This window comes from Euleptes europaea, chromosome 3 (assembly GCF_029931775.1).
Source record: "Euleptes europaea isolate rEulEur1 chromosome 3, rEulEur1.hap1, whole genome shotgun sequence".
NCBI lineage: Eukaryota > Metazoa > Chordata > Lepidosauria > Squamata > Sphaerodactylidae > Euleptes > Euleptes europaea.
This window is the reverse complement of record NC_079314.1, coordinates 17984774-17996993: the sequence shown is the minus strand read 5'-3', so window position 1 is coordinate 17996993 and position 12220 is coordinate 17984774. Positions and strand designations below refer to the sequence as shown.

The following is a 12220-nucleotide window of genomic DNA, read 5'->3' as shown; positions in this document are numbered from 1 at the left end:
ACGCCAATAAACTGGGTCCTTATTAACATCCAAACCTCGGAATAACTACTGAATTCTTAGTGTTGCAACATGGTCCCTGATGTCTCAAGAATATTTTGACTTTGTAGGTTTGAGAGAGAGAGATACACATCTACAGACTCTCGTTTTATAAAACGGCTGAGCTATTCCTAGCATAAAGTCAAGCGTGATGCCCTGCAACAATGCACAAGAGAAATAAATGCCTGTTATAATATGCGCTGAACAATGCCATTGTCTTTAGAGGCCTCTACGCCAAGCCATTCTTTTGCCAAGGCCTGTGATATGTCCACCCATTAAACAAATCAGGGCGAAGGGTGTGGACCTGAGAGACAGGGCAGGTGATAATGACATATCGGGGAGCGTCCCCCTAGCCAGTAAATGCCACATGCCACCCTAGGGCAGCCCCTCCTGGGTCCGAGGCAGGTTAAAAGCATTTCGCTGGGGGGAACCCAGTCCTGACTCGCAAGGCAAGAAACTTCCACGATGTCCCACCGGGAGAGGATTATTTCCCAGTGACTGTGGTGGTGTCTTTTGGCTGGTAAGACCGGGGTGGGGGTCTTGCTCAGGGTTTTGTCTGTAGAAGGTCGGGTGCCAGGGCGCTAGCCTGCCCAGATGTCCCACCCTGTGGGCTTAGAAATCTTGCCCTGTCCCAAGAGGCATATGTGGGGCAGGGGCAGAGGAATGGTGGCGGTTGCTCAGAGCTGAGTGGAAAGCACTCTGCACACGCTCAGAGGTGCTCTCTTGCAAAGCGGCAAGGTCCAGGGTGCCAGTAGTCTCTCTACTCCTTGAGTTAAGTCTGATGTATGACTCTTTGCAGAGAGATTATCCCCTGATGAATACCTGGGGAACAGGTTTCCCAGTGAATGTACAGGACTCTTGGATCTGGTGTCCTTGTTAGAATCCCAGATTCACAAGTCTTGGAATTTAGGCCATCTCAGATTCTGCTTTTGGACCTTTCCTCTACAAGAGTGGGGTATGGCTCATCTCTTTAAAGAGTGGCCGTGGCAAATTACCCTCTGCATGCCTTTGCCATATGGTGCCCAGAGGACATTTGTCAATGAGCACTCTTATTGGGGTCACAGTGAGATAAAGGAAAGCAGTCAGAATCTAAAGTAAGAAACCCAAACTGGTAGGGCATGGGCAGCTGATTCTAATCTGGTGAACCGGGTTGGTTTCCCCTCTCCTACACATAAAGCCAGCTCAAAGACCTTGGGCTAGTCACAGTTCTCTCCGAACTCTCTCAGCCCCACCTACCTCACAAGGTGTCTTTTGTGGGGAGAGGAAAGCAAGGCGATTGTAGGCCGGTTAGGGTTTGTAGCTGAATGGCAAGTTAGACTCCTTAAAAGCCAGTTGTAGGCCGGTTTGAGATTCCTTAAAGGTAGAGAAAATCAGGGTATAAAAACCAACTCTTCTTCTTCTTCTACCTTGCTGCTGAATGGATCATCTCAAAAGAACACTAAACAATCTCATTGGTTTGGGATCTGTTGGATTAGATAGCCACATTACAGAGATCGCACGTTTACCCTGCATGTGCATGGTAGGGTTGCCAGCTCTGGGTTGGGAAATACCTGGAGATTTGGGGGTTGGAGCCTGAGGAGGGTGAGGTTTGGAGAGGGGAGGGACTTCAATGCCATAGAGTCCAATTACCAAAGCGGCCATTTTCTCCAGGTGAACTGAACTCTATGGGCTGGAGAGCAGTTGTAATAGCAGGAGATCTCCAGCCATCACCTGGAGGTTGGCAACCCTAGTGCATGGACATCTGTTTGTAAAAAGAGCCAGTGCACATTCACTTTGCAGTTGAAACCAGGGGCCAGCACCTGGATACATGTGGGGTTTATATCACACAGGAGCCCAGTGGCGCAGAGTGGTAAGCTGCAGTACTGCTGTCCAAGCTCTGCTCACGACCTGAGTTCAATCCCGACGGAAGTCGGTTTCAGGTAGCCGGCTCAAGGTTGACTCAGCCTTCCATCCTCCCAAGGCTGGTAAAATGAGTACCCAGCTTGCTGGGAATAAAGGGAAGATGACTGGGGAAGGCGCTGGCAAACCACCCCGCAAACAAAGTCTGCCTAGTAAGCATCGGGACGTGACGGTCACCCCATGGGTCAGGAATGACCTGGTGCTTGCACAGGGGACCTTTACCTTTATATCACACAATTAGCTGTACTTGTGTTGAATATGACATAAGAATTACCCGCCGCATGGAATTCAGCTCTAGTAAACATTAGATACCAATGAAGCCCAATGTAGATGGAATATTCGAGTACAGATGCCATTTGCTAACAAATATTTATTTCCCCCATTCTGTAGAAAAGGTCCTGGAGAAATCTCCAGCCGCACTGCACGTCTCCTGTGACAATGATAGACATGGAACAGCTAGTCGTCACATTACTTCTGGTGTCTGCTGGTGAGTATATTGAGGTGGCATGGTCTAGCTAGCCCTATCTTGCCAGATCTCAGAAGCTAAGCAGGGTCAGTACTTGAATGGGAGACCACCAAGGAAGACTCTACAGAGGAAGGCGATGGCAAACCACCTCTGCTTCTCACTTGCCTTGAAAGTCTCTTGCTGGGGTCACTTTAAGTCAGTTGCGACTTGATGGCACTTAAGGGAGCATAAGAATCCAAGTAGAGCCCTGCTGAATCAGACCAGTGGTCCATCTAGTCTAGGATCCTGCTTCCCACAGTGGCCTATTAATAAGGTTGCCAACCTCCAGGTACTAGCTGGAGATCTCCTGCTATTTCAACTGGTCTCCAGCTGATAGAGATCAGTTCACCTAGAGAAAATGGTCGCTTTGGCAATTGGACTCTATGGCATTGAAGTGCCTCCCCTCCCCAAACCCCGCCCTCCTCAGGCTCTGCTCCAAAACCTCCCACCGGTGGGGAAGAGGGACCTGGCAACCCTACCTCCCAAATGTCCTGGAAGGCGCAGAGGTAAAGATTAGGGTTGCCAGCTCTGGGCTGGGAAATACCTGGACATTTTGGGGGTGGAGCCTGAGGAGGGTGGGGTTTGGAGAGGGGAGGGACCTCAATGCCATAGAGTCCAATTGCCAAAATGGCCATTTCTTTGTCGCCTGGAGATCAGTTGTAATAGCAGGAGATCTCTAGTCACCACCTGGAGGTTGGCAACCCTGGTAAAGATACGGAAACCAAAGCCTCCCTCTGCCTAGTGGAAAGGTCAGTCATCATAACAGCAATGGTGCAATTCAAACATTGTGCAAAACCATGATTTAAGTCACCTGAAAGATGACCACCCCACTAAATGTGGGTCTGTCAAACAGGGCTGCCAGCCCTGCACTGGCAAATCCCAGGATATTTTGGGGGTGATGTCTGGGGAGGGTGGAGTTTTAGGAAAATGTGATCCTCCATGACATTCTATGAATGTCCCCAAACTCTATGGAGAAACACTTCTCCATAGGAGAGACACTTCCTTCAGTGTTACTCCTCTGAAGATGCCTGCCACAGCTGCTGGCGAAACGTCAGGAAAGAAAATACCAAGACCACGGTCACACAGCCCGGATAACCTACAAGAACCAATGAACTCTGACCATGAAAGCCTTCGACAATATCTATGGAGAAAACTATACGGACTGGGGAAATTCCTAGAGCACTATGGAGGATGTGAGATCATGTCTGGGTAGAGTTACAGGCAATATGATGACGTTGCCCAGTAATGCTCTAGGAATCCCTCCAATTTCTATGGTCTTTACCACAAACTTTGAGGAAATTCCTGGAGCTTCACAACTGACATGACTTCACTCCTCCCGCCCATTTTTCTCCCGCTCCTCAGATCATCTGTGAGGGCGGGGGGGGGTTGTCCTCTGTCAGCAGGCAAATGGCAAGCCAACCATCAAACCAGGATCTGAAGTTGTTTATTAACCACAATTCGTCTTAACTACGGTTTCTCATGATGTATGAACCCAGGCTTCATCCTGGCTTGTTCCCTGTTGATGGCCCCCTAGACTACATTAGTGAAGGTGATGAAACCAGCATTTGTCAAGGCTAACCAGGGTTTCAATGATCACCTGTGAACTGAATCGTGGTTTTCACAATCTAACACAGTCTGAAAAAAACAGGGGTTTGATGTCTGAACGGAGCCCGTATCTATGCAAAGTGAGCCCCTGGTGGCGGTGGTGGTTCTTCTTCTTCTTCGCTTTCCAAATACCCCCAATGTGGAACTGCCGTTGGCAGTCCTTTCCCCAAGACATGCAAAAGAGGTCGGAAGCGGGCCTTGCTTTTTTGCTGCCTCACATGAACACATGAAGCTGCCTTCTGCTGAATCAGACCCTTGGTCCTGTCGTGGGAGCTGGCGGATTGTGCCAACGCCCAAGAATGACCACCAGTGCCACCAGAGCTAATAGAAATGCAGTTGTTTATTTTTACAGTGCTCAAATACATACACTCTGTCCACCATAATCTCCCGACACAGACTCATGGAGTCTAGGACAGTGATGGCGAACCTTTTAGAGACCGAGTGCCCAAACTGCAACCAAACACCCAATTATTTATCGCCGAGTGCCAATGAGGCAATTTAACCTGAATACCACCCCCAGAGGGGGCCCAGAGGGAGAGGCTAGGGTTGCCAAGTTCCTCTTCCCCATTGAGTGGGAGGTTTTGGGGGTGGTGCCTGAGGAGGGCGGGGTTTGGGGCAGAGGGCGCCTCCTTTGCACCCACCGGTCAGCCACGCCCCTCCGCCCGCACAGGCGCCAGAGAAGCTGCCGGCCATGCCGAGTGTGGGCGCTACAGCCTCCCCCATCCGGAGCAGGGCAGAGCCGGAAAGGCCAGCGGCTTGGAGGAACCGCGCGTGCCGGCAGAGAGGGCTACGCGTGCCGGAAGTGGCACGCGTGCCATATGTTCGCCAACACGGGTCTAGGATATTTATACACAATGCCACCACTAGGCATTACTTAGTGAGTCAGGCTGAGTCACCCTCCAGGTGCAAACATTCACCTCCGCCTCTGGCCTCAGCTGGTTCTGGCCAGTGTATTCAGGCCTCCTAGGGGCTTTCCATGCTATTGCATCATCCCAGGATGACAGTTAGATCCCCTAAATCTAACCCCTGCTGTATCAAAGCTAATATGACAGCCTTGCATATTCCGTCACTCCTTCTCAAGTATGTCATATTAGTTTGGTTAGCTGCAAGAATCTGTTGCTATCCACCCCCTTGGTAAACAGATCTGCGTTAGTCACTCCTGCACATTTTATCACAGTTATCAGATTATTATTCACCGCAGCCGATACGTTCTCGTACCTTATTTTAACATGTTTGCTCTTGCCTCTAAAAGACTGCTCACTAGCAAGAGTTTTCACTGCTTCATTATCTGAAAACACTTTCACAGGCAGTGATACATTTACATCCAACTCATTTAACAAGTACACAAACCATTCCAGTTGATTTGTACATTCTCTAATGGTGCTATACTCTGCTTCACATGAGCTAGTAGCCACAAATGATTGCTTCTGAGATTTCCAATGAATTGGTGCTTTTCCCAGAAATATTATATACCCGGTGGTTGACCTGGCATTTTTCTGGTCATCCCTGGAAGCGTCAGCGTAAGCTCTCAAGTGCAGCTGCTTATCCACGGAGCCTTTTAAATACCTAAGGACCCGCTTAGCTGCCTTCCAGTCTCTTTGCTTGGGAGACATGTTTTGTTTAGTCAGACAGTGCACAGCTTGATATATATCTGGTCTTGACCAGCAAGCTAAGTAGAGAAGACTCCCGACCAGAGATTGGGATAACTCTCTGTCACACTCCTCCTGTCCTTCTGCCTCGCCTTTCACATACCCTGTGACCATTGGGGTATCCACATCATTTGCATTTGTCATATTAAACCATTCCAGCAACTGCTGTATTTTCCTTGGCTGAGATAAGGAATAAACACCATCCTTGCTTCTACACACCTGTACCCCCAAATAATTCTGGATTACTAGGCAGACTTTGTTTGCGGGGTTGTTTGCCAGTGCCTTCCCCAGTCATCTTCCCTTTACCCCCAGCAAGCTGGGTACTCATTTTACTGACCTACTTGCCTCGTCCCTTTAACTGGTGATGCTGGGGATTGAACCGGAATTGAACCTACTTGCCTAGTCCCTTTAACGGGAGATGCCGGTAGGGGCTGTGGCTCAGTTTGTAGAGCATCTGCTTGGCATGCAGAAGGTCCCAGGTTCAATCCCCAACATCTCCAGTAAAAGGGACTGGGGAAGTAGGTGATGTGAAAGACCTCTGCCTGAGACCCTGAAGAGCTGCTGCCGGTCAGAGTAGACAAGACTGACTTCGATGGACCAAGGGCCTGATTCAATAGAAGGCAGCTTCATGTGTTTATGTGTTCAACCTGGGACCTTCTGCATGCCAGGCAGATGCTCTGTCATGGAGCCACAGCCTCTCTTCATGATCCCCCTCTCTTTAACAAGGGCATCTTCACAACAGCTGCTTTACCCAAAACAGCTATTGAGTTCATGGGAGAGAAGGCAGGGAATACCAAGCAAGATGGGACTAGACTATGAAGGACCCCACCAGAAATGGAGGGAAAGGTTTGTCGGCCAGTTTCTGTTCATGTATTGATAACTGTGTGCTTTGCAGTGCGCTCCCAGGATGATGAAGGACGGATCATTGGAGGCTATCCCTGCAATCCTCATTCTCAGCCTTGGCAAGCATATGTGACCGGCCAGTACGTTTGTGGAGGAACGCTGATTGACCCAAACTGGGTCGTGACCGCTGCACACTGCCGTAGCAGGTGAGTGTGAGAATGAGCCAGAACTGGGGATGGTGAACTCATGACGCTACCTTCTGCCAAGACAGACCTTTGAGCTCGGCATTGTCTACTCTGGCTGGCAGCTGCTCTGTGGCATCTGAGCCAGAGCTTGCTATCTAGAGATCCTTTTCACGGGAGATACCAGGGCTCAAATCAGAGACTACCTCCGTGTCCTCTACCACTGAGCTATAACCCAAATTGCTGGTCATGACAGTGAGTTCTGGGGGTGGGGGGTTATTGGAAGCAATATAGCAGAACTGCCATTGCATACCAAATACCTGTTCCTCATTGGTCAAAGAGGTTTTGCAGGTTTTTGCAAAATATTTTGTTAAATCTAGCCCCTCCCACAACCCAAACTGTGGTTTTTATCCCTCAAACATTAGATACATGCTGCTCAAGATCAATGGATCAAGGAGCTTCTAAGGGATAAAGGAAGGAAAGGAAAACTGTGGTTTTATTTTGATGTAACTCTCAAGAGGAATTATTAGGATGTGGAATGTTGCCCTTTCCCCCTTGCCTAGAGCAGTTTGGCAAATGGATCAGAGAATGCCTGAAAATATTATCTTCGCACATATCCACATGAGAGTCAGTATGGTGTCTTGGTTAGAGTGTCAGACTAGTATCTGGGAGACCCAGGTTCAAATCCCCATTCTGCCAAGGAAGCTTCCTGGGTGCCCATGGGGATGTGTTGCAGGCTTGGTTAAACAGCACTGGGTGTGAAAGAGATTTCAGGTTGCAGCAGAGAGCTTCTGGGATAGGGAAGCAAGTGATGGTTGCTCTCTCTCTCAGAATCTGTAAAAGCCGACAGTAATTCAGCTCTGTCTCCAAAAGTAATTGGTACACTCGAGGTCCCTTTGAAAGATGGAGAGCAGAAGTAAAGAAAATGAAGGTTGTCCATTTCTGAATGAAGCTGCAGAGAAACTGTACAAGGTACCCTCAGTAAAGAACCACCAATAGAAACCAAACTGGGTAGCACGACGTAGTGGTTGGAGCATCTCTCTCTGGCCATTTATGCAGGGCTGTTTCTGGGTAGTCACCCCTGCCAATTGCTCCGGTGCTTTGTTTTGATTATGTATGCCTTTCCCAACCATCAGAGGTCGGCTCGCTCTCCCTGCATGTTTCTCTGTGTTTTGGCCGCGTTTTCTGGATTCTCGCTAAAACATCATCCGGAAAACACAGGCGAAACACGTGGAAAAGAGTGGGGAGAGCGAGGCGACCTCTGAAGGTCGGGAAAAGCATGCATAATCAAAATGAGGCACCGGAGCAATCGGTGGGATGACCGCGAGGGAAACAGCCCTGTACAAATGGCTTCTCTCCCCCTTCCCCTCATCCAGCATGGTATAGTGGTTAACAGCGGTGGTTTGGAGAGGTGGACTCTAATCTGGAGAGCCGGGTTTGATTCCCCACTCCTCCACATGAGTGGTGGATGCTAATCTGCTGAACCAGGTTGGTTTTCCCACTCCTCCACATGAAGCCAGCTGGGTGACCTCGGGCTAGTCACAGCTCTTAGAGCTCTCTCAGCCCCACCTATCTCACATGGTGTCTGTTGTGGGGAGGAGAAGGGAAGCTGATTGTAAGCCGGTTTGATTCTTCCTTAAGTGGTAGAGAAAGCTGGCATATAAAAGCCAACTCTTCTTCTTCTTCCTTGTCAGGTTAGGTACCCCTTATGATAGAAAGACAGTGCCATCTTGTGTCAAATTTTATATTACATTTTAACCAATTTAACATGATGGAGGTTCATTCTGTGGTTCATTCCTCCCTGAGTTTTTTTTTTTTTTTTTTTTTTTTTACTTGAGTCATGAGGATTCAATCTGTAGCTCGGTACATGCAAGGCATACACCGTCCCAGAGAGGCAGGCCCACGGTTGCTCTCCCCTGCCCCCTGTTGGCAGAGTAATTATCATAGTAAAAGTGCACCACCTGATTAACGTGTAGGTAACGGTTTATTAAGGAACTAACATACTGACCCTAGAAGCTAAAATGACTAAACTGAGGCTGTCGTATTTTGGTCACGTCATGAGACGACAAGAGTCACTGGAAAAGACCGTCATGATAGGAAAAGTTGAGGGCAGCAGGAAAAGAGGAAGACCCAACAAGAGATGGATTGACTCAATAAAGGAAGCCACAGCCTTCAATTTGCAAGATCCGAGCAAGGCTGTCAAAGATAGGACATTTTGGAGGACTTTCATTCATAGGGTCGCCATGAGTCGGAAGCGACTTGATGGCACTTAACACACACACAACATACTTGATGGTAAAGGGTAGAGGCAGAGATAGTCTCCTAACTGCACCAACAAGTTGAGAGAGAGAAGTGACCATGGGACTTACAAGAAGAAAGAGGATGTTGCCCTAAGAGTAGCAATCTGGAGACAGACAAGGGACTTTTATGCAGAGACGTTTCCCCGCGGTCACCCTCACCTACTGCTTTGATTACGCATGCTATTTCTGCCCATCAGAGGTCGCCTCGGTCTCCCTGTGCGTTTTGCCCGCATTTTCCAGATTCTGGCTAAAACAGCATCCGGAAAACACGGGCAAAACGCGCGGGGAGAGCGAGCCCACCTCTGACGGGCAGAAATGGCATGCATAATCAAAAGGAAGCCCCGAAGCTGTCGGCGGGGGTGAGTGCGGGGAAACGTCCCTGCATAAAAGGCCAAGGAAAGGCACATTAAAGGAGAGAAGGGGCTGACCTCACTATCCTATCTAACCGCCCCCTTGCTGCTCCCTGCAGGGTCGTCTTCTCTTCTTTGTACACCGGACATTACCTATTCCAACGCCCGCTACATATTAATCTATTTTCTTTCTCTTATTTGTTATCTAGCAACATGAATGTCCGGCTGGGAGAACACAACCTCCGTTACTGGGAAGGTGCAGAGCAGATCCGGGACGTGGTCCGTGCCATTCAGCATCCTCAGTACAACCCCCGCACTTTTGACAATGACATCATGCTGCTTAAACTGGACAGGCCTGTCCCTGTGAACCAGAACATGAGGCCCCTGAGATTACCTTTCCGCTGCAGCGACGCTGGAACTCGATGCCTTGTATCTGGATGGGGCACCATCAGCTCTCCCCAGGGTATGAATGCAAGGGAACAGGTTTCTTTAAGCTATTTTCCCCCCAAAAGGGAGGGCTCCCCCATTGCTTCAGAATTTCTGGAAATTTTGCATCTCTAGCCATATCACATAGTTTTTAAATGTGGGGGGGGGATGTTTTGCAGCATCTTTCCCAAACGTCCTGCAGTGCGCAAACGTCCGGCTCATCAACCGGCGGAGTTGTGAAGCCTCGTATCCCAGACTCCTCACAAACAACATGATTTGCGCTGGCATACAAGAAGGGGGTGTGGATTCCTGCCAGGTACGCTGGGGGGCTTCACTTTGCTACTCAGGCACCCAGAGTGAGGATTTTCCACCCACCACATTTTGCACATTCAGCAAACTCAGCAGAGAGCCAGCGTGGTGTAGTGGTTAAGAGCAGTGGTTTGGAGCGGTGGATTCTGATCTGGAAAACTGGGTTTGATTCCCCATTTGTGCTTATGCTCACACGTACCTGATGGAGGTGGAAAGTGCCGTCAAGTCACAGGCGATTTATGGTGACCCTGTGTGGTTTTCAAGGCCAATGCTTGCCTCTGTGTAGCAACCCTGGAATTCCTTAGGTGGTCTCCCATCCAAATATTGGCCAGAGCTGACCCTGCTTAGTTTCTGAGATCCAACAAGATTGGGCTATCCTGGGCTATCCATAGGGTTGCCAGCTCCAGGTTGGGAAATACCTGGAGATTTTGGGGGTGGAGCCTGATGAGGGCAAGGTTTGGTGAGGGGAGGGACTTCAATGCAGTATAATGCCATAGACTCCACCTTCCAAAGTGGCCATTTTCTCCAGGTGAACTGATCTTTGTAATAGCGGGAGATCTCCAGCCACCACCTTGAGTTTAACAATGTGCTACCAAGCCAATTGCATATATACAACAAAGTATTTCTCAGTTCTGGGTGTATAACAATGTGCTAACAAGCCAATTGTATATGTACAACAAAGTATTTCTCAGTCCTGGTACAGTAACAATCAATCTGAGGTCGCTGCTACAACTTGTATACAACTTGTATCCCATTTGGGAACGTGGAAACTGTAAATTTGTCTGTGCAACCTTGTTTCAATGGATATCCTGATGTTGGAATAGATAAGCTAAAAAATACACAAGGTTGCTATTTTGCCCCTAAAAGGGTGATGCTTAAAAGTCTATGAGAATTTTGAAGCTACAGAAGCTTATATTGAAATGAGTACATTTTGAAATCGATATATAAACGGGACTGAGGAAGAATTGAAACAATCGTATCCCTTTCTACCTTTCTTCACTTGAAGACATCGACCTCGGATTGATTGTTACTGTACCAGGACTGAGAAATACTTTGTTGTACATATACAATTGGCTTGTTAGCACATTGTTATACACCCAGAACTGAGAAATACTTTGTTGTATATATGCAATTGGCTTGGTAGCACATTGTTACATTCAATATACTTTTGTCATTACATATTGTTATCAGCCTGTTTCTGTACTAATTTTCTAATCTTAGGTAATGGGGCAGAGGTGTTGATTTTTGATTGCTTACCACCTTGAGTTTGGCAACCCTAGTTATCCAGGTCAAGGCCACACGTACATAGCCATGAGCATTCGTCGCGTTAACATGTCAGCATAATGCTGCCCCCAAGAGGCCAAGCGGACATAGTGCAAAGCCAGAAGCATTAATGCAAACTGTTTGTCCTTCTGCAGGGTGACTCTGGGGGACCCCTCGTGTGCAACAGGCAGTTGGAAGGGATTGTCTCCTGGGGCATGGAGACGTGCGCACAGTCCAACCATCCAGGGGTTTACACCAGAGTGTGCAATTATGTGAACTGGCTCCGGCAAGTCATGAGGAGGAATTAACCCTGAAGACAGTGCTCAGCTTATCCCGTATTGAGATTCCAGCAATAATAAATCATTAACAAACTTTTGCAAGTTTCTCTGTCAAATATTGCATATGATGTACAGGATGGTCTGGCTCGGTATATGGTGGTTTCCCTAAGGAGCCCTACTCTGAGTCAGACCCTTGGTCTACCAAGGTCTACTCTACTCTCACTGGTAATAGCTCTCCCACATTTCAAGTGGATGTCTTTTGTGTCAGTTAATACGGGATCTCTTTTTTTTTCAGTGGAGAAGCCGGGGATCGAACCTGGGACTTTCCGCATGCAAGGCAGCCGCTCTGCCACTGAGCCACAGCCCCTGTCATGGTGCATGTAGAATGGTACACCTGATATAAAATGACATTCAGGTCCCACAGGCAGCCATGTTCACCTCAGCTGAATTTGACAATCTTTACATGTACAGCACAAGGATCCACACTGTGTTACTGAAGCAGCGGGTTCGGCCTCTTGGGGCAGCCATATTGTTGCTGTGCCCACGAGGCTGTGCCAGAACTCCAAAACGGGCTG

At 48.5% G+C, this 12220-nt stretch overlaps 1 protein-coding gene across 1 annotated transcript; it reads left to right on the top strand.

Annotated features, from left to right (window-relative positions):
* Window positions 1-2382: 2382 nt before the first annotated feature.
* Window positions 2383-11675, top strand: LOC130475175 (trypsin-like). Its single transcript, XM_056846913.1, has 5 exons — window positions 2383-2422; window positions 6590-6743; window positions 9579-9832; window positions 9975-10111; window positions 11523-11675. The coding sequence occupies exons 1-5, from the start codon at window positions 2383-2385 to the stop codon at window positions 11673-11675; spliced, it is 738 nt and encodes a 245-aa protein (XP_056702891.1).
* The last annotated feature ends 545 nt before the right edge of the window (window positions 11676-12220 follow it).

Bases quoted from the DNA above. Each gene is read 5' to 3' on its own strand.
- LOC130475175 (XM_056846913.1), top strand. From the start codon at position 2,383: ATGGAACAGCTAGTCGTCACATTACTTCTGGTGTCTGCTG. The intron at 6,744-9,578 runs GTGAGTGTGAGA...TTTGTTATCTAG, and splicing joins GCTGCACACTGCCGTAGCAG to CAACATGAATGTCCGGCTGG. The intron at 10,112-11,522 runs GTACGCTGGGGG...GTCCTTCTGCAG, and splicing joins GGGGTGTGGATTCCTGCCAG to GGTGACTCTGGGGGACCCCT.